Here is a 22,851-nt window from a genome sequence, read left to right on the forward strand (position 1 = left end):
CTGCATCCCCAGGCCCTGAAACCCAGCCTGGCACAGAGGATCTGAGGGATTGAGGTTTGGAGAAGCATTTTGCTTTCAGCCAGAGACAAAACTTTCCTCTTCATAATAGTCCAGTTTAGGACATTTTATGTTCAACTAAACTAAGCCCAGCTGTGAAAGTGCCTCCCCAGTAACCATTCATTCAAATCATCTCATGCTGTTGGAAACCCCATAATGTTCTAAACACCGTGCTAGGCACTAGGCACAGAGGAGAAACACAGTCTTTCCCTCACTGGTGCAGAAGGAACAAGTGAAGAGCAATGAATGGCAGCACACATGTGCTCACCACAGATGCTGGGACGGAGGTTGGCCTGCAGTGCATGGGGACAGGAAGGGGTATGGGAGGCTTCTCGGAGTTTTTGGAGTGAGGGCAAGGCCAGGGAGGCAGGTGGGGGGGTTGGCTTGTTGGAGGAACTGCTAGCAGGTCCCTGGCCTCTGCATACACCTGTGGGGGCATGCTCAGGAGGTGCAGTGACCAGGTGCCAAAAAGCCACTTAGCAAGAGGCTTTGTGAATTAGGACTGGATGCCCTGGAGGCCACAGGGAGAGAGGGGGGTAGGGCTGTAAGCAATGCTGGAAGAGGCTCAGGTTTATATTTCAGATATTACTTTGGCAGCAAGGCAGGGGCTAGACTGAGGGAAGGAGGGCCTGAGGAGGTGAGGTGGAACTGGGAAGCTAGAGCAAGTATTTTTCCAGGAGAAAACTAATCATAGCCCAAACTAATAGGAGTAGTATGGCAGGAATAACAGAATTACTAGTAATAGGGGAAACTTTTATTGGACACTTATTATGTGTCAGACACTATATTAAGAGTTGTACACACCAGATAATATTTAATTTTTAGGCTATGGAGCTGGAGGGGAGGGGATGCATTTGAGAACGATTTCAGAGGGGACATTTCAAGAATTTGTTGCTTGACTCATTCTTAAGTAGCTAAATTTGAGTGGTTGTTGGTTCTCTTCACCAGAGTAGGGACAGTGGGAGAAACAGACCTGAGGCGAGGGAAAGAGTGAGAGGTGTCATTTGGGAAGTTCTGTGTCAGGTTTCTGTAGGACATTTAGGTAAAGTCCCGGTGGAGACACAGACATGGGGTGATCAGTATATATGTGAACGTTAACACCAGCTATGTGGGAAGAACATCAGGTGGGTGGCAATGTAGCCCAAGGATAGATGCCTAGAATGAAGTGGCATTCAAAGGGGGTGAAGAAAGGGGAAAAGCTTATAGTCAAAATCCAGTCCTAATTCACATATAGTCAAAAAGAGTTAGGAAAAAGAGGGTCAGGTAGGAGGTGCGCGGAATGAGTGGAGAAGGAACACAGCAGGACGCAAGTCCAGGCAGCGCTCCAGGACGACAAGGAGGCGAGGAGGAAGAGACAGTGGTGAAAAAGATTTTTGTAATTTTTTTTTTTAAGACAGCAGACATTTAAGCCTGCTTAAATGCTGATTGGAAGGAGAAAATAGAGACGGAGTGGTGGAAATACCACTGACCCTGGGAGTAACTGATGGAGCAAAGAGGGAATGGAATCGAGACACTGTCATCAAAGAAGATATATTGCCACAGGAGAAGTCTTCAGAATTCTGGTTTTCAAAGTCTTATAGTTTCTTAATTGTATATCTTGAAAAAAGTTATAAAATTAATAATAAGCTTTAGTAAGTTGAAGTGAACCTGATCTTTCCATGATTTAATTCATTAAAATAGTTAATTCCTAAATCTAGTAATAATTTGTTTCCTGTGATTCTACTCATTTCCATATTTTGGTGTCTACACTCAGCATTTATGGATCAGAGAAATTATGAGAGATTCAATGGTGAGAATCAGGGTGGTAAGCATCGAGCCACAGATATGACGAGTCCTCAGTGCATGCCAGTGGCCAATGGTGGCCATCAGAACCTCTATCCCACCATATTCAGATGCAGTCTTGGTGTTCTTCTCAAAACAACACTCCACTTGGTCATTTCCAAAGTTCCAGTTTGAAATGTATAGGCAACCTTTGATTAAGAAACTACCCACTTGGGGTCAAACTCCAGCCCAGAAGCAGGATGAGTTGTCGCTTACAACCATCTATGTGGATTTAGGGATTCTTCCAGTTGGACCAGACCTCCACACTGTCCCTCTCCCTCAGCCTTGCCTCCTTGCTAAACTCTAGAGGCCTGGACCTCAGATGTCTTCCTCATGCAGTGCGGACACATTTTGTTTTAATTTGGTATCCACCCCCAGCCAAGCCCCTGACTCCTGTTTCGTGGACCGGGTTTTGGTCTTTCCTCTCGGGGCATCTGATTCTGTCCCATTCCTGAGTTGGCTTTCACTGTCACCTCCATGCTGACAGCTAATGGCAGCTGTGCTCGGCTCCATGGTTTCTAGGAGACATCTGTCATGTGGACAGCTCGCTTCCTGCTGCCCCTAGCTGCCTGGAGGTGCAACTTTTGTTCACTACTCTCTCTGGTCAGGACCTCTTCCAAATAGAAGAGTCCTCACCACAGTCCTTGCCTTACTGCCTTTTCTTGGGGACCTCTTTCCCCAGCTTCATCTGCCAATTCTTGTGTGTCCTGTGGGCTTATTGAGCCCATCACTAACTTCCTCCACGAGGTCTTCCCCAACTTCCGATTCTCGGCTGAGAACCTTTCTCTGTGACCGGCAGCATCCGTCCACCCTGTGCCAGAGCAATTCTCACCCAGCACAGTGAGGACTGCCTTCTGCTTTTCTCCCCAGCTGCATGGGAAGGCAGGGCTGTGCGTGTGTCCAGCTCTACACAGCCCAGGAAGATGGCAGGTGGTAAGAGCCAGCTGTCGTGTGGATGAATGTATGAATGAGTGGATGTTGCAGCTAAATTTTCTATGAACTTGCTTTTTTGTTTTTCCAAACCTTTTTTTGCTTATAACTCTATAGTAAGAGGGCATTGCTTGTTTGTTTTGTTTTATTTGAGCTTATATTGTTTTAAATTTTCCTTTAAGGAAAAATCCAAATGACAAAAAAATACCACCTTTGTATCTGTGTTGTGCAATGGATGATAACCAACAGAATAGGAAAATGAAGCATTTCAAAAATACAGTGAAAATTCACTAGTTCAGATAACAAAAATTCTGACTTTCTGAGACTATGCACAAATGTTCTCAATTCAGCAAGCTGCTGCTTTATAGTGCAAATTGCTTTTGTAAATAAGAGCAGGGAGACTGTCTAAAATATTTAAAACAAATTCTGCACTTCTTAGCACTTCATGGATTCCAATGAATATTTAGGTATATGCTAATTACTTGTCATTTTTATCCATTCACTAAAATAAATACTCCTAAGAACCTCTGGCAGTGAATCATTTGCAAAATATGTTGCATGTTCCCCATCAAGACACTCACGGTCCTCCAGTTCCTGGCCACTGCTGGCCTCAGGCAGCTTTGTCTCCGGTCACTGGGCATTCTGAGCCTGCAGGACCCCCCTAAAAATACTGGGCTGCATGCCCTGTAACTTTGGTCGTGTTCCCACTGTCTGGAAACCCCTGTCCAGCTTCTTTAACTGAGGTCCATGACTTCTCAAGTCTTTCTTTTTCTGAATCAGTTGGACTAAATGCCCCTACTTATTGTTTCCAAAGACCCCTCTGCACAATAATCCTGTCACTTGGACCAGGACAGGAACTGAGTCCTGCTCACTGCTGGAATCGCTAGAACCAAACCAATTGCAGGCATAGAGTGGACACTAAGCATTGATTGAGATAGAATTAAACCCAGTAGTGCCATTTGAAACATTCTATGCAATAAAAGTTAACAAAAACCCACCATGACATTATTTTATAATTGAAACTGGCCTTCGACATAATTGTCCTGAGTTAGAGAGATTGTATTGTCCTATTAATATTGTATTATATACTTTGTAGTCTTCCATGATAATGTAATGGAACAATGTATGTGAAAATAATTGGTAAAGTACTAAACAAACGAGAAGTAGTTATTTTAATTTCTATTATTGAACTAAAATTACATTAGTTATACGGTGTTTTCTAATAGGATTATTTAAAATTAGGGTTCTTGTGAGCCAGAACATATTCTATATTCCGTTAAATTAGATACGACTTTAAACCAAATCATTTTACAAGCTGTGTGAATGAGAATTCTGCCCAAAGCAAGCTAGCAAAGAAAACTACAATGAAAAATTGCATATGTGATGTGTCTTTCACACATGAAAGTTTATACTTCTGCTGTTGCTACCAAATGCTGCAAATGCCAGTGCATTCTCTGGAACTCATCGCTGAGTGACAATGAATAAGTACTAAATGGACTTGGGCAAATAAATCCTCATTCAGTGGTAGTAAATTACCTTCTTGGAATTTGTAAGTATCAGTAATATCCATCATGCCATCTCCTCCAATTTGTTTGGTCACAATTAATTTCCCAATGTGGGTGGCATCCACATTTTCCACCACATGAGTGCCGTCTTTCTTAGCTGTAATGTAAATGAGGTCGCTGTTGACCTGGAAACAGGAGAGGAGAGCATTAGCCATCATGACATGTCTGCTGTTGCCAAAGTCTTTAACTGTCCATAGCACAGTCGTCTAGAGATCTCTGGAGCTGACATGCCCCTTTCTTCAACAACACTGGATTCATATCATAGGGCCAAACAGGTTTTGAAAATATTCTAAAGGTGAATCTAGTTTATTTAGTAGTACTTTAAATAAAGATTATTTGAGCCTGAGACAACAAATTGTCTAAGAAGCAACCATTTTTCTCTCTCCTCTGTCTTCGTGATAAGTCCTACCTCTCACGGGAGAGAAGACAATGCCATCCCACCATGCCCATAGCTTGCTTCCCTGGACTTCTTTTGGGCTAACTGTGGCTATGTGACCTACTGCCAGGAGGAAGAGGAAGTCTGCTAGGTGGCTTCTGGGAAACATTTTTCCCCTTTGAAAAAGGAGAGAGGTACATGGATGAGTTTGTCCTTCCCTTTCTGCTTTCAGGTGTTTTCAGGTGAAGGGATGCTTGAAGCTGCTGTGGCCATAGTGAGAAAGTGAACAGAAACACTGCCGACAATGAGAAGGTGGCAGAGTAGAAAGCTGAGAGGCGTTTGGGGATTTGGGGGACTTAATGATGCTGTTAAATGGCTAAGCCCGCATCAGGACCACCTATTTCAGGATTTCTTATATGAGAAAATCAGTCCCCATCTGTTTCAGCCACATTAGTTCTGCTACTTGAAGCCAAAAGTATTTAAATTGAACAATAACATTAGATGATCTAGGAGGAATTCAGGCTATTTTCTATTGGTTCAGCAACTCAAATGTGCTATTTGTGGGACTCAGAAATACTGTCTTGGGGCCGTGCTGGCTGCCCCCAAGCTCTCCCAAGGCTCTGCTTTACTATTCTACTTTCTAGAGACAATGACTAATGTGTGCCTGAAAGCTGACTGTACCAGAGTCCTTTATTACATATTTTACAATCACTTTCTTGAAGGTTCCAGTTATTATCATGGAAGCAGGTAGGAAGCATGAATTGTACTGCTAATAGTCATTGATGTATTTACTAAATGTTTCCCAAGCTCCTCTCCAAGCCTCAGTTACCCACTCTTTAAATAGGGTGATAATAACTCCTTCTTCATAGGACGATTGGCAGAATTAACAGAAACAAATGCACACACATTACTTATCATAGTGTCTGGCATAGAGTAAATGCTCAGTAAATGTTATTGATAATAATATTTAATAGTATTGCCAGATATTGTTTAACGATTTAGAATCCTAATGATGAACAAAATAGATTTGGTCGCTGCCATTATAGAGTTTATGCTTTAGTAAGCATGATTCTGTGCATCAGAGTCACCTGGAGAACTTTAAACAAAAATAGACGCCTGATTAAGGAGGTGGGACCTAAATCACGTGAGGCCCTAAATCCATTATATTTTACAAAAAGTCTCACATATTTCTGTTGGACAGTCAGGCTTGAGAAGCCCTGCAATACAGTGCAATAAGTACCATGAAAGAATAAGTACAAGATACTTTGGAAGCACATGGGGCAGTGGAGTCAAGTGTTGGCTAGAAAGTAACAGCCAAGGTGAAACCTAGATGGCATTTGAGAGGAACACTAGATTTGCTGCAAGAAACCTGGGTTCCGATAGTGGGCGTGTCATTGTAGAAAGTGCATGTTAATCTCTAGGAACTTCAGTTCCTGATTCTATAAAATAAAAATGATTAAATTTGTTCTGCCAATTTTATGGGAGCATTTTAGGCCAGAGTGAGATACGATCTACGTGAGTATGACTTGTAAATTTCAAAATTGAGTAAAAATATAATAGTCATCATTAGGTAATGGGGAAACTTGAAGATATATCCCTAGGTTTTAAAGTTGAGGTTAAAGAGAGCAATTTTACTTTCTCACAGAACGTTCTGAGTGCACATGAAGTTGAATTTCTACTAAGGGGGAGATAGCCAACATTTATTGCATACCTACAATGTTTCAGGGACATTTTATAAAGGATTTAGTTTGAACCTCACAACAACAAGCCTGTGAGGTACGTATCATAACCGTATTATGGATGAGGGCACCAAGACTCAGAAGGGGGAGGCAAAGTGTTTGTGGTTTCATAGCTGGGAGCTGGTGGAGAAGAAGCGCAAGCCCTGGTCCCAGACCATAGCCTGGCCCTTGGCCTTCATGGCACACTGCCTCTCCCACACCACCCTGCGGGAGCATGAGCACCAGCTTGAGTGGTGAGATGGTTCCACGCTTGCAGCTCAGATTTCTAAGGGTGATAAATGGTGACCCTGCTCCTCAGCAGAGTAGCCAGAACTCGGTGGTGCTAGCCACATGTTGTGAAAGGCTGAAATGTGAAGTCAGGAATCAGGACAGGAGAGGACACAGCAGATACCTGCGGAATATTTGTCATTTTGGAAGCTTTAAATGAGCTAGCTGCCTGAGCATTCTGGCATTCCCTCTGGAGGAAGCCATTAAGTACAAACAGCGACCCCCTCCACTTTCAAATTGTGGCAACAATAATGATACATATCTTCTTAATAACAATCCTTATAACAGCTTATGGTTTTCCAGGGAGACAAGCTAAATATGAAAGTGGCTAATTCCTGCCCCCTCACCTTGAATATGGCTTCAGAAATTTATGTAGGCTAAAATCTCAGGACAGATCAACAGCACTGTCGTTTGTGGAGAGAGGAGAGGAGAAACACCTGTATGGGGTGGCTTTTGTATATGTGTGTTGGGGTGGGATGTGGAGGGAAATTATTCTTTCCAAGTGACATTAGCAAGCTTTCTTTTTGGTTTCAGCCTGTAGTGGAATGGTTTTCTGTTCTGGCTGTACTAGAGAATCATCTAGGAGCTTAAAAAAGCATTGAATGATTGGCCCCACCCAAAATCAATTGACTCTCTATGGTAGAACAGTAGCTAAGTTCAGAGTGTATGGCAAGGAATATTGGACTTAGGCTGTGTGGCTCTGGATGAGTTACTGAATCTGTCTGAGCCTACCTTCCTTGTAGGGCTGGTGGATAGATTGGTACTACTTGTGAAAGCCCTACATTTAAGGCGAATTTTTCTTCCTTCTTTTGAAGGTAATGTAATGTTAGTGATCACCTTTTTCTATCCCTACACTTGAAGGGTTATCGTCACACAAAATCTGGGCATTGGTGCATGAAATTAGATATTTTTTTCACAACACCACACCCTTGCCTCTTAAGTACAGGCACTTCCTACATAGCAGCCTCTACCATTGGTCAGGGCCCTAGCTTCTCAGCAAAGGTGGGGTGGAAAGCAGGCTTGGGGGCTGCTCTCTGCAAATGTCCACCTGGGCCCACAGAATGTGAACATTTGTCCACAGGTGGCAGAAAATATGCTCTTCACCACTGAGGCTAGAGACATGCTCTTGCTTTCAGGACCCTGGACAGAATTTGCTTTGGTTTGTTCATTTGTTTCCAAGTGGAGATAAACTTATCTGCACGCTCTGCAGAGAAAATGCTGCTTCTCAGAGGGCGTATGGAGGCAGTGAATGCCCTCCTGGGCTAGGAGGCCTTCCTGGCACTGGACCCTAGATCCTGCTCTCAGCAATGCGGATACAAGAGCTTCTACCTTCATGGAGCTCATATTCTAGAAGAGAGAAATGGAGTACACACTAAGGTTGGAGGATGAAAACAACAGGGCAGATGGTGATATTTTAGGTGGAGTGGGGTGAGCGAAGGCATCTTTGAAGAGGTGACCAGAGCAGAGACTTGAGTGCAGAGACTTGAGTGCAAAGCGTGCAAAGTATTCTTCCTACATAGAGTGAAAGATAGTGAGGGGAGCTTTCCTAGCAAAAGGAACAGTATGTCTAAAAGTGCTGACACAAGAGGATGTGTCGATGCTTTCTGAAGAGCAAAAATCTCAGTATGGCTGGAGGGAAATAAACAAGGGATGAAGTGGAAGGGAAGCCATGGAGTCTTGTAGGAATTTATGTTTAATTTTATTGTAAGCGTGGTGGAACTCCACCAGAAGTGTTGGGGCAGGAGTGTGATGTTTGTATTTACATTTAAAGAATAATTCTCTTGATCTTTGGAGAATAGACAGAAAAGGAGCAAGAGCGGGATCAGGGAGATGAGTTAGGAGGTAACTTTATGGAGCTCAGTGTTGTACAGAGCTCAGAGGGTAACGATAGATTGTAGAAGTGGCTGGATTTATGATAATTTTTGGAAGGTATTTTTGGCAAGGTGCATAAGGGAGGTTAAGAAGGAAAGCTAAAATAATTCCAAAGTTGTATATGCTATTTGAATAAATGACTGGATTATTTTACAGCCAAGTAGCAGACGCCAAAAAATAGGCTGCATCTGATAAGATAGTAGTAAAATAAATAAGTTTGAATTGAAAATGAATAATCTACAGGAAAACATCTCCTCACGTTGTATAAGAGAACTGCTGGCACACAGCAGAGGAGGGCTTAGCTTCTTGAGCAATGAGATGGTTGCTGTGGTCCCAGGGAGCCAGTTATTGCTCCTGTCAAAATCATCTCAGTGCCAGGGAGGGCAGGCAGGAGTATGTGCATGTGTGGGTGCATATGGGTGCGTGCGTGCATGTGTGTGTGTGCACAGGTGTGTGTGTATGTGTGTGAGTTTGGGGTGGAGTGGTGTGAAAGAGGGCAGCAGAGTTAATGAGAAGAGGACAGAAGAGAGTTATCTTCGGCAAGAAGGAGAGCATTCTTCACTAAGAACCCCTGAGGGCTTAGTGAACACGGAATCTTGGAATACGACTCCAGACACTTAGAACAGCTCTCATCTCCTCTCACCTATTTGGAAGCCCTCGGCCACCATGAGCTGGGGAGATAAGAGGCAGATGGGGCTTCAGATCCACAGGAACCCACTGCAGCAGTGAGGACATGGGAAGGGAGGGGTAAGAGAAATAAGCTTCAAGCCCTGGCAGAAATCCAGAAATGTGGAGGGTGAACTTCCAAAGTGGAGGAGGAGAGAAAAAAGGAACAGAAGGTAAGACATTTTCCAGGCATACCCCTCTTCTTTTTATGCTCTGCTTTCACTTACTTATGGAGACTAAGGCCCTGGGAAAACTAAAAAATAGTCAATGAACATGATGCTTGATCAAGCCCGGAAATGAGTAAGGAATGACCAAGAAAGTCAGCATGCTGGGAGGGAAGAGAAGGCGAGCTGACACAGCAAGGACGAGGGAGAGCAGAGAGAGCCACAGACTTGAACCTGAGTCATATCGACTAGTATGACACTCCCCATGGGGTCCCACTGCAGGCACCCTTGAGAAAAGATTCCTCATACACTTTTCATCAACTCAAACATCTCTTAAAAATGGCTCAGCCCTGGAGCGCAGCCCATGCCAAAGCAACAAATTGTACCCTCTGTCAGACACGCCTCTGCAGTGGGTGAGAAAGGAGTAATTATAATCTGCAAATCCTGATGACATTCATAACACCCCGATCTATATTTAATAATAGCAAAAAGTGTTTGCATTTACAGCTATTAGGCAGCTCGCTTGTAGAGGGAGGTCCTTCTTCTCCTTCTTTGCAGCAATAAAGTGTAATAAAAAGCTGGAAACAAGGCTTTGTGGATTTCAGAGTGATCTCCTCGTTGGGGGCTCTCGTAGCATTATAAACTATCAAATGACAGCTGGGAGGTTTGTGGAAATCTTCAAACCCAAAGTGAAATCGAGGGGATAAAATTCCAACTCCAGTAAGCCTGGTCTCCAAAGGCTTCTGTAAACTGCCACGGCAGGTACGATGAGATGAACACTGGTCTTCTGTGTGTTTCAAATTCCTGATCTTGCTCTCTGAATTTTGACGTTCGTTTTGCCTTCTAAATATTAACATTTCTCAGTCCTGCCTCCTCTTTTCCTCATTGTTGCCATTTGTCTAGCTCATGCCCTTTGCATCTCTGGCTTGGAAGGATGACCAGCCCTCTAGATGTTCCCCCACAACTTCGTAACAACCCCTCCAATCCGTGTTCCACAAGGCTGCCAGCACCTTGCCCAAGTTCCCGCCCAGTGAAAACTCTCCCTCACTTACAGGAGGGACAAGGAGCAAGTTTCTCAGGGAGGTCCCCCGCACTGCGTTCCTTCAGCCTCCACCTTCCAACACCCCTGATGCATCCTTGGCGTTCTAGTGAGTCTGCACAGCTTTCAGCTGCCCCCACACAGCTTTCAGATGCTCAACTCATCCCCCTGCTTTGCACTCCTCCCTTCCTCCGGCTTCTTTCTAATCCCTTTGCCTAATCATCCCTCCTTCCCATGTGGTCCCACAGTTCTCTGCTCCTACTACCTGGGGACACTTCCACAGGCATCCTCACTGTCTGTTCCCAGGTCGCCCTTCCTTCCTAGATGGTGTCTTGTGGTCTTTGCCATCCTGCTTCAGTTCTTGGCCTCTACTTCTCAACTCATTCGTCATATGAATGCAGATCTGTGCTCTCTACATGGCCCACCTGACAATTAATTCCATAGCATCACTAGTATTGTTGTCATTTCACGTTCAGTGTGTTTGTGCCCTGTCACCTGGCATCTAGAAATACATTTCTTAAAGACTTGAACCTTAGAATTCCCCCCAGTACAATGCCTGGTATACATTAATAATAACTATTTATTCCTCCTAGAGTACTAGAGTGCAATGGTTACCAGTATGCATTCAGGTGTCTGCCTGGCTTCAAATCTTAGCACTGCTATTTATTAGCTAGATGATTGTGAGGAAGTCACTTAATCACTCTTTGCCTCGATTTTATTTTCTGTAAAATGGGAAGAATTATATTATCAATTTTAGAGGGTTGCTAAGAGCATCCAATGGTAGGCAAAGTGAAAGACATTATTTCAGTGTATTTATTGGTGCAAATATACCCTGGGGAAGTCCTGCCTCTCAGTCTTTCAAGTCTTTCAAGGCTGGCAGCCCAGCCTTCTCCTTTACCCAACATCTCTTACATTTAATTTGATCTTCAGAGCTCTCCTTGAGTATCCTTTAACAGCCTGTTCTGCTTCCAGTCCCTGCCTAGTTCTTCTGAAATTGCAGAGCCTTTGCCCAGGCATTCCCATCAACCCTGTAGGTGGGCTGTTTTCCTCTCTTAGAGTAGCCTCCAGGTTCCCCTTCCTCCTTTGGCAACTCAACCCTCCCTCCCTGGCCATGGGTGATGGTGTGGGATGGCAGGACATAGACTGCAAAGGCCAGGGTAAGACCATGGTTGGGTGTGTGTATGTGGATTTTGTCTTACATGGATTGCTGGACTAGTCCCAGAGGGAAGTGGAATGTCCTGAAATTTCAATTCATGACCCATCTCTACCAATGAGGTTAGTTGAGAGATCCATTAGTCATATAATTTTTCTGGAGCAGTTGATACCTACTTAATGGGTGCAGAGAAGTAAGCTAATTTAGTAAAGCATTTACTTTTGGGAGTAGGGAATCCCAGAACATCAAGGAAAGAAAAATGTTAAACAAGAACTGCATTTAGCATGAATAGCCTGGAAGTTGGAATAATGCCTAGTTACCTTTGTCAACACGAAGCATACACTATGTACCTGGAAAACCTAGAAATAACAACTTTTAGCTTACTCTTTCATGTGTTAAGAGGCTGGGGAGAAAAACAGCACTTTCCTCCAGCTTCCTGCTTACCTCTGCAAAAACAAAAGGTGCATCAAATTGGAAGCAGACGTGGCCGTGCTTGATGGCTTGAACCGAGGCGGGGCCACACCGATACATGCCTGCATTGCACAGAGGAACGGCAGTGTGAGTTTGTCATCTCCAATTCTGTCCAGATACTGCAAGATTCATGGCACTGAGGGTGACTCTGTAGAGACCAGTGTTCCCAACTTCATTGCTGATTTAGCCCAAATGCTTTCCAAGGCTGAAGAGAATTCCACTGGCTATGCCTCCTCAAGTCAAAAATTGAAGCCATGGAAATAAATACAAAGCAACACTATTCCTGCATCTACTCTGCCACCTACAAACACATACCCAGATGTGTTCATGCCAAGCAGGTGGCTTACACAGCATTTATCTCTTGTTCAGGTGGTATCTGAAATGTTGGAAATGTTGATGTGTGCTCTGTGGTTGTATTGCTGTTGCTGTTTGTTTTGCTTTTTGTCTTTTGTTTTTGGACATTATGAACATGTCAAGTTTAACTGGAGAATTTGGACATTACCTGTGCATTTTGGCCATGCCCACCATGCATTTAGGAAGTCAGAAGGCCCATGTTACTCTTCTAAAATGCTTTAAATTTTAACCACCTATCCATAGTTAATAAGAGATTAGCTGCTATTAGTCACCTGTAAAAAGCCCCCATGATATATAAACCAGAACACCAGAAAGTGCTAAACTTTCTTCCTTAAAGCCTAGGATTATAATATGGTTTCACTATGAATATCCATTGAATGTTTATGCATGTTCCTGTGTGTGCCCATCAATATATCAACACCTGAGGAAATAAACATAATATCCACAGTCTACTGATTCTTTATATTATCATATTAAAGAGAGATGGAGGCTTATGATGTGATTTTATAAAAATCTGGGGGAGGTCAGAGCTGCAGCTGCTTAGCATAGTTGGCAAGTTAGAAGACAAATACCCACATACTCAAGCTTTGGAGGAAATCACACGACATAAAAGGAGACCAGGTTCTGGAAAAACAACAATTTAAAGGATGATCTATAATTACTTTTCGAGTTCTCTATTTTCTCTACTGCCTTATATCTTATCAGTGCATACCACGAAGGGCTGAAGTATATTTTATAGCCTAGTAAAAATGCTTACAGATATTTTCTCTCCTGTCTTCAAAACTGCTTAGCAAAGCAAGAATGGATGAATTATATGTTGTTTTATATTCTTCTTCTAAAATCTGTAAAATAATCAGGGTAAAGCTGACTATTGAAATGAAATTAAACCTGATTGGAAGGTAGCTAATACTGTACATGTGCCCAGGAAGCACACTTCAGATATTGGCTCCCAGTGGGCGTGGTTCCCACACATCAAATGCAAGCATAAAAGCAAAACAAAGATCAGCAATGAAGCAATTTCCCGGAGGGAGGACACAGTTTTACCATCACTATTTTCCTGGGGAGTGCTGTCTACAGCTTGCCAGCCTCCAAATCCAACAGGAAGGTCAGGCCTTGTCATCCATGCTTCATTCCAGCAGTGGTAGTTCCTTAGAAAACACAAGCCCAGAGAGGTTAAGCTTCCCATCACACCCAATGCTCCAAGAGATCAAGAAGTGACGGCCAGGTGCAGTGGCTCATGCCAGTAATCCCAGCAATTTGGGAGGCCAAGGCAGGTGAGTCACGAGGTCAAGACATGAAGACCAGCCTGGCCAACATGGTGAAACCCCGTCTGTACTAAAAATACAAAAATCAGCTGGGTGTGGTGGCGGGCGCCTGTAGTCCCAGCTACTTAGGAGGCTGAGGCAGAAGAATCACTTGAACCCAGGATGTGGAGGTTGCAGTGAGCTGAGATCACGCCACAGCACTCCAGCCTGGTAACAGAGGGAGACTCCATCTCAAAAAAAAAAAAAAAAAAAGAAGTGACCCCAAATCCTGTGCATATGCTATCTACAGATTATTGGAATGGATTAAGCCAAATCTGAGGGTTTCTGGAGATATCCTGGGGCTCTAGACTTGGGTTTTCTGGGCAGATTCATTCTCATTGGCATCCCTTGGGACACTCACATGGCTGGATGTCTCTTTCCCCCTGCTAAGAGCAACTTCAAGGCCACCCAAAGATATTTGAATCAGTGCATTAAACAGTTTTAATCTTAACCATTCTCTGCTGACTAACGAAACAGAACTTACTATGTACCGAAGGGGTGGGGAAGAAAAGTTAACCAAAACTGAAATATTTATTTTGAACTTTTTAATATAGTTCCTATTTAGAAAAAGCATATTCCTTTGTAGCAATTAAGCAATAAATACTCGTGTTTGTGGTCTTAGACCATTACCGTAGAAACTATAACAATTATCCCTGACTGTAATTCTCTACCATTTCCATCTCGTGTCCAACAAGAAAAATAGGTTGTCAGGGTGAATCTCTCTTTACCCTTTAAGGTGCTAAGGGTCATGGAAAACTTCTCAGAACTTTGAATATGACCCTGGAAGCAAGACCATGGAATAAAATGTCATCATGAATTGTATTATTATGTCCTTGAAAAGACCTGAAGTTATATGACAGTACAGAATCAAATGAGAGCACATTAACCCCTCAGCACTATAGAAAATGTTCATATAGTAATAAAGATTTAATAATGTGGTGAGGTAGTTACTGCAGTCTTTGTTTATGACACTGATGAATTTCAGGTTCAACTACCATGGGTCCCTTGCCTAGACGCTCTTCAATGTCAGCTGTTTGCCCATGCTCCCATCCTTCTCTGAGTGCAGTCCATTTTTGATTGGTTCAAGAGATATTAATTTCACTATGTACCCACTATACACCAGGAACCTTGGTAGGTGCTGGAGATTCAAAGATGATCAAAACATAGATTCTTACCCATAAACGGTAATCTTCTAAGAGAAATGACAAACCTGTAAACCAATTATCAAAACTGTCATAGGTTTGCTGTGAGACTTAAATAAGCTAATACATGTATTTCGAACACGGACTGGCATGTGTTAAGTGCTCAAAAATGGTAACTCTCAGACTTTGAAAAATAATTAATTTAAATGATCCCTGGTAAAATGGGAGTTCATTTGGGGTGCCATGGATTCTCAGTGGAGCAAAGTTTCCAGGTATTTGGGAAGTGATATTTCAGCTGAGGCTCGAAAGATAAATGGTAATTTAGGAGGTCAAGAAAAGGAGGAAGAACAAAGTTACAGTGGCATGAAATAGCCACCATGGTGTGTTTGTGGAACTGTCTGCTGTGTGTTGTGGCTGGAGCGTAGCATGTTTGAATATTCAGGTGCATAGGAGAACAGTGATGGCAGGCAATGCACGAAACTAACAAATACATATAACACTTTCTTAGTGCGAAGTGCTGTTCTAAAACCCTCATGGATGTTAACACATCTGATGTCCCTAGCACCCTATAAGAACAGTACTATTGGCCGGGCACAGTGGCTCACGCCTGTAATCCCAGCACTTTGGGAGGCCAAGGCGGGCAGATCACGAGGTCAGGAGATCGAGACCATCCTGGCTAACACGGTGAAACCCTGTCTCTACTAAAAATACAAAAAATTAGCCGGGCGTGGTGGTGGGTACCTGTAGTCCCAGCTACTCGGGAGGCTGAGGCAGGAGAATGGCATGAACCCAGGAGGCGGAGCTTGCAGTAGTGAGCTGAGATCACCCCACCGCACTCCAGCCTGGGCGACAGAGCGAGACTCCGTCTCAAAAAAAAAAAAAAGAACAGTACTATTATAATTACCCCCAGTTTATAGGGGAGGAAGTTGAAACCCAGGAAGGTTAAGAACTTTGCTGAGGTCACACAGCTAGTTAGTGATAGAGCTCTGAAATCCACGCTCTTCGACACTGACCTATGATATAGGTGAGGATAAGATTGTGAAATCCTTTGATATCAAATTAAACATTCATACTTTATTCTTAGGCTATAAAAAGCCATTGGAATAATTTAAGAAGAAGATCTAAATTTGCAAATCTCTGTTCGTGGAAGATGGATGGAGAGGCAAGGCTGGAGATTGAGCTGAGTCCTCCCGGCTGTCCCCCACCCCTGAAGAACTGCAATAGTGGACCAGAAAGGCATTCAGGTGGCCAGCACCGTGGAGAGGGAGAGAAGCCATTCGGGGTACAATCCATAGGTTTAGGGAGATGTGAGGGACTCGGATGAGTTGGGGAAGACTTGTGCCTGTCCAAGGAGTATGATGGTTTTGTTTACCAAGACTGTGAATAAAAAAGGAAGAGAAGAAAGTCTGTGTTGGGACTGGTGGTGATGGGTGGATGACCAGCCCAATTCTGGGCAGGATGAGCTTCAGTGCCTGTGGGAAATCCAGGAGGTGAGGCCTAAGAGGAATTTTTGTCTACACTTGTGATGCTCTGGATTGGATGAAGCGGAGGAAGAGGTTGCAGGAGTATTGGTGGGTGGTGGAGGAGGGCTGGGCAAAACCAGCTGACAAATGAATGAGGAGGGAAAAAGACGTAGCTTCTTCCTTAAAAGTGACTTAGAGGCTGGGTACAGTGGCTCACACCAGTAATCCCTGCATTTTAGGAGGCCGAGGCAGGAGAATTGCTTGAGCCCAGGAGTTTGAGGCCATCCTGGGCAACATGGCGAAACCCTGTCTCTATTAAAGAAGTTAGCTGACTTGTAGTCTCAGCTACTTGAGGGGCTGAGCAGGAGGATCACTTGAGCCCGGGAGATCAAGGCTGCAGTGAGCCATGATTGCACCACTGCACTCTATCCTGGAAGACAGAGTGAGACCCTGTCTTAAAAAAAAAGAAGTGATCTAGGTTGTAAGACAGAAGAAAAGATAGGGCAGGGGCTAGCATGTAATGCAATGCAGGGAAGTCTGTTTTGGTTATTTTCAAATTAAAAGAGACTGAGGCATGTTCATGGAGGAAGGTAGAGACAGTGGGAATATGAAAGGGAGCTGAAATACCAAGGTTGCAAGAGGCTGAGGCTGAGAGCAACACCCTGGACAGGTGTGGGAAGCAAGGCAGGGTCTGCAGGGAGAGAAGGGTACAGATGTGGATTAGGGTGAAGGTGTGGAGGTCTCTGAGCAGGAACATGAGGTCAGTTCCCACCTGAGAGCCTCCATCTTTGCTTGGAAGCTGGAAGGGAGGTCACTGTGTGTGTTAGACAATGACTCTGCTAGCCTCTCTCCAGAGCAGTGGAGGTTGCCCCATCAGGCAGAAGGACCCAGGGAAAAACAGCAATAAAACATTTGTAACCCTGAATGGACCCCGTCCTGCTTCCTATACAACCCGAAGTGTTTAGTGACCCCCTGGCTTTCACTGCTACACCATCACCCTAGATTAATAGGCTCCAGAATAGCCTTATTTAAATTCAAATCTCCTTGGCAAGGTTAGCCTGGAACAAGATAAATATGCTTTGCACTTCAGATCTCAAGTGAAGACTTTTCTTTGAGGATAATATTTCTTTTCAAATGACCAGGACCCGGGGAAAAGTTTCTTTTCTCTCACTTTGACATCTAATTAGTTACACGTGATCTCTTCTAGTTTCACTCATGGCTGAGACATTATCTGTGTAATTAGGGTGGGAGTTTCATAACAGGGTCAGGAACTTGCAGGCAGTGGGTGAGGTGGGGAGGAAGCAAATGCTCCCAGTAGGGCTGGGCCTCCATCAGTGGGTGGAAAGCTAATGGCTCAGCTCCCAGACAGCCCATGAACAGAACAAGAGGGTGCTACCTCCACAGCCATGGGGATCTCTTTCACCATGCAATCCTTTCTACTCAGGAATGACTAGGGGAATTGTGTCCTAAGCCACCCATGCCTCAAGAATTTCCATTTGGCTGACATTACACAATTCTATTTAAGCATGCTCAGTTTTTATATCCCAAGTTCCTCCATGAAAGGGACTAATGTTTACAGATGTTTCTTTTCCCATTTTTTGTTTTGTTTTGTTTTCTTGAGACAGGGTCTCATGTTGCCCAGGCTGGTCTTGAACTCCTGGCCTCAAGCCATCCTCCTGCCCCAGTCTTTTAAAGTGCTGGGATTACAGGCATGAGCATTTTACTCAGATATTTAGCATTTTTGCTGCAATTCATACATGTCAGAGGATCTAATTTTCAATATACAGTAATGTCATTTCCCTTTGTGTTGGAAAACTTCCTTTAGCATGTCTTTAATTTTTTAAATAGACACATAATAATTGTATAATTTTATATATTATGGGGTACAAAGTGATGATTTTGCATACATATATATAAAATCAAATCACATTGTGGGATAATTAAATTAAGTTAATAACATATCGATTACCTCCCATATTTATTTTTGTGGTGCAAACATCTGAAATTTACTCTCCTGGCAATTTTGAAATATATGGTATAGTATAATTAACTATAGCCACCATGTTGTATATTTGATCTCAAACACTTATTCCTTCTGTACAGACTTTTCCTAATTTCATCTACTGATTCTCCAGGTTGGAAAATACCAACTGATTCCTGAAATGCTACTTTTTATTCTAAAGCTTCTTTATCTAGATCCATAAGAGTTTTTCTGTTTTCATCTTGCAATTCCATCATGCATTTGTAGAGTGCATAAATCTACTTTGGGAGCTCTGTTGGTCTCATTTTTCTACACATCTCCAGCACTAGAGCAGGGCCCAGTCATTAGGAGGTGCTCAGTAAGTGTTGACTAAATAAATCATGAGGACATCTAGCAAGGAAGGTCTTATTAAACCTTTGCTTGTTTGTTTCGCTTTAAGATTCATGGTTTTCTATGTTCTCGGAGCCTTCATTTGAAACTTGAGTTCTCACTATACAGTCAAAATGTACCGTGTCCCTTTAAAGTAAAAAAATTCTAAGTCTCCTTGTTGCCTCTTTCAATAGAAGCAGTATAGAAATCAAAATAAAGGGCCCATTTCATTGAGACTTGTTTAATTAAGATGAGAACAACCTTTTGGGAGGATAACGATGGAGATGACAAGTGAAGAACACATCTCTGCTTTATGTTTCTTCCTGTGTGTTCCGTGCAGTGACAGCTAGTAATTTTTAGAACTCCTTTCAAGGATGCTAATAATTCAGCAGTATTGGTACAAAGGACTCAGAGAACCTTCACCAAAGGCAGTACTTCACTAGAACAGCAGCACCATCCCCTGCTGGGGGACCCTACATGGGATGTCATAGTTTATGTTGTGATTCAGTAAATCCATGTGCTTTGAATTTGTGCACGGGAAATAATCACACAAACGCAAAGACAAGTGTGTTATGTAAGAACGTTCATCATGGTGTAAGAAAGGGAAATTGGAAGCAGCCTAACATGTGATCAAGTATTTTGAAACACAGAATAGAATGCTATTCAGCCATAAAAATGCAGATCTATATTGACTAGGCAGGAAAGACATCCATGGCATATTAGTGTTTCAAAATCACATGCAGAGCAGAATTTTCAATGACTCCCACTACCCTTCCTTTTGTATAATTTTCTCCCCTGAGTGTAGGTGAAATCTACAAACAGAACAGGCTAGTACTCCTGTGACTATGTTACTTTATGTGTCAAGGAGGATTTTGCAGAAGTAATTAAGTTTACTAATCTGTTGACTTTGAGTTAATTAAAAGGTAGATTATCAGGTGGGTCTGGCCTCATCAGATGAGCCGTTTAAGTCTGGGTCTAGAGATCAGAGACAGAGCAAGTCAGGGATTCAAAGCAGCAGAGACATTCTCCTGCTGGCTTCAGAGAAGCTAGAAGCATCTATGAGTTCTACAGCTGCAAGGAACTGAATTCTTTCAAGAACCTGAACAAGTTTGGAAGACGACTCTGAGCATTAGATGGGACAACAGTCCCAGCCAACACTGATTGCAGTTATCTGAGACCCTGAGCAGAGAGATCCAGTCAACCAGTGACCAAACTCCTGACCCACAGGAACTGTCTGATGATAAGTTGTGTTTTTTTAAGCTGTTATGTTTGCAGTACTTTGGTATGCAGCATTAAAAACATGCATACGACATACAAAGAGATATATTACAGAAGGGTTAAGGAAATGTTACAGATGTTCTTAGTTAGAAAATAGATACTTCTTACTTTGGTATTTTTTTCTGCAATATTTAAAATACTGCATAATAAATATGTATTAGGTTCCCTCTGAAACACTGAGGACTATTTATTTATTTATTTATTTATTTTACCAAAACCCAGTAGAGCACAGTAGTTCAAAATCTGTCTTGGTTCTGGCTAAAGTCATATCCAGAGGTATAGGAGCCCATGGGATGGTGAAGAGCTGGACAGAGAACACAGCTGAGACCAACATGGGCTTCAGGGTGCTATGTGTTTGAAGAAAATAAAGTGGTTAATTTAAACAAGGAGTCCTTTACTGCCCTTAACTTGCTAACTGCTTAAACAGTCCACAGGGTCATCTCATTTACAATCTGTCCAGAAAGGTTTCAGAGAAAAGGAGTTCTTAAAAGGGAAGAAAGAGATATGGGCTTGTAATTTTGTTTGTGCAGCTTTATTAGGGCTCAGGGGAGAGCACAAATAAGATCAAGAGAAAGCCCTGGAGGAGATGTCTTGGACCAACTTCAGCTGTAAACCAAGGGTTTGAATTCTTTTATAGCAAAACTGGCAGGGAGTGAAAGAAAGGCACTGTCTATCTTGCAAATCATTTGTGTATTTGTAGCAGACGGGTGTAGCCCTACCTCTCTGGTTCTGCTAATACACTTTGAATACAGACAACAATATTGTTGACAATAATGACAGGACATCCTGGATTATATTTCAGGGGCAGTGGGGATAGGATGGGGTGGGAGTTGTTGGAAAGAAGTGGGAACAATTTGGTGGACTCTGGGCTTGTCTAACAAGACATTTCAAAGTGGAAATGAAAGCCTGGACTTAGAAAAAAACTTGTCAGTTAGGAAATACAATGAAGGAAGATGACAGAAAGGAATTATTCAGAGGAAAGGAGGCATGCTGCAGGAATCTTTGATGGAGCTGGGAGCATGACACTATTTCAGAATACAGCTATTCATTGTTTGAGGCTGTTGGAGTGCTGAAACCAGCAAGGGACATTTGGATGTTAACTGGCGTCATGTCAAAGGCCAGCAGTCCAGTCAGGTGGAGACCAGGCCAGGGCCCCTGTCCTCTCTGAGGCTCAGCTGCTTCACATCCCTCTGGCTGGGAGCCACCTGAGGAAGCCCTGGGTAGCCAGTCATGAATGGCCTCATTTGCATAGCAATGCTATATGGGAGATAAATGGAGGGCGCCATGGGCATCCCAGCTCAATAAAGGATGCTGTTGTAGGAATCAATTGACCACCAAGAAAAAAGAAGAAATGAATGTGTTTATTCTTGCTTGTCCTGTGAAGGCAAGGGGTTTTACAAGTCTCACTGAGAGGTCACGGTTTAAATACAGTCTGATATAGCACAAGAGACCTCAATGGAGGGGGTTGCAGATGGCGGGGTGCACTTGGAGAGGTGCTGTAACTCCCACCATGAAACTATGACTTGTATGTGTAGTAGGAGTGATAGTCAAAACCATTAATAAGTGCTCAGACACAGGCATGAGCCAAATGGATGCTGCAACCCATTGGAAAGGACATCAACGCTAAATGCAGTCTACCAGGGTATCCTGGCTAGATACCAGTCCAGATGTCCTCACTCACATACGCACTACAGGAGCACTGAACGAATTTCCATCCACAAAGTCTTTAGGGAGTGAGTCCTTCCTTAGTCCTGAGAGCCTTTCCACTCTCTTCTTAAGCTTCCAAGAACAGATTTCTTGGATATTTATCAAGAGAATTGTACAGCAGCTTTGTTAATAGCAATTTTTAGAAAATTAGGGGCTGATTATCCAGCTTTCTTTTTTTCTCCTCCTTTCATTTTTCCCCATGGTGTGATTACATGTTTTATTATTTTTTTTTTTAGTGTAGTACCTCCAAATGGAACAGGCAGGGAATGAAACCAAATTTGGCAAAAATAAAACACAAATTATAAAACAAAACAAAACAAAAACAACAAAAATTAAAATTAAAAATTTTCAGAAAGTAGATGCCACCCCATCACACAGACCACGTTTGCCATCATTAGTTAGCAGAAAGCCCTTTCTGAGCACTTCTGGGTTCCCTCTGCTGTGTTCATTTTGAAAATGAAGCCCTATCCCCTTTTACCACTCTGGCATAGCAAGCTAGGAATTAATATCCTGACTGAACATGAAGACAATATTGAATTTTGAGAGCATTTGTTTGTATAACTAATGTATAAAAAAGTTTATATAATAAATTCTGGACAAATGTCTCCATAATTATTGAAAAGGGTTAAAAGAATTCTAACCAATAGACCCAGTAGGTACCAAAGTTACTGTTTTGCATTATAAACTATTTATGAATATGATATTCTACAGTTGATGGCTCTTATTTTTATAACGTGTTCCTAGAGGTATTATTAATTACCAAAAGGAATTATATTACATTCAGTATAGCCTAGGCGGTGCATACTTTATTAGTTTCTAATTACTTTAAAACTAGTAACCTTCTAATGGTATATATGATGACTCTTTTAGGCAAAAATTACGATTAACCAGAACATGATTCCATTGCCATTTGGAGTGTTTTCTATGTGGTTTATTAAATGATTTCCACTTTTTTTCCCTTTCTGCCTAATTTCCCGAGAAGCTATTACAATGACCTCTGACATTTTACCCCCAAACTCCCCTTGGTTTACTCTCAAGTGAGACTTGAGTGGCATGAGGACTTCAGGTGCTCTTTGGAGACATTCCAGCAGCAGGAATGGATGGGTGCCTGAGAGGAATGGGAGGAGAGTGTA

General features: G+C 42.7%; 1 protein-coding gene across 2 annotated transcripts in view; it reads right to left on the reverse strand.

Moving 5' to 3' along the window:
- The window catches only part of F13A1 (coagulation factor XIII A chain), a 164,704-nt gene that overhangs the window by 33,493 nt on the left and 108,360 nt on the right, over positions 1-22,851 (reverse strand). For both annotated transcript variants that reach the window (XM_024248827.3, XM_063725327.1), the window contains exons 10-12: positions 13,519-13,622; positions 12,094-12,182; positions 4,345-4,498 (exon numbers count right to left, since the gene is read on the reverse strand). In XM_024248827.3, the coding sequence (XP_024104595.3) occupies positions 4,345-4,498; positions 12,094-12,182; positions 13,519-13,622 (347 nt within the window). The remainder of the gene's footprint in view (positions 1-4,344; positions 4,499-12,093; positions 12,183-13,518; positions 13,623-22,851) is intronic.

Source organism: Pongo abelii, chromosome 5 (genome assembly GCF_028885655.2).
Source record: "Pongo abelii isolate AG06213 chromosome 5, NHGRI_mPonAbe1-v2.0_pri, whole genome shotgun sequence".
In the NCBI taxonomy this organism is placed as follows: Eukaryota; Metazoa; Chordata; class Mammalia; order Primates; family Hominidae; genus Pongo; species Pongo abelii.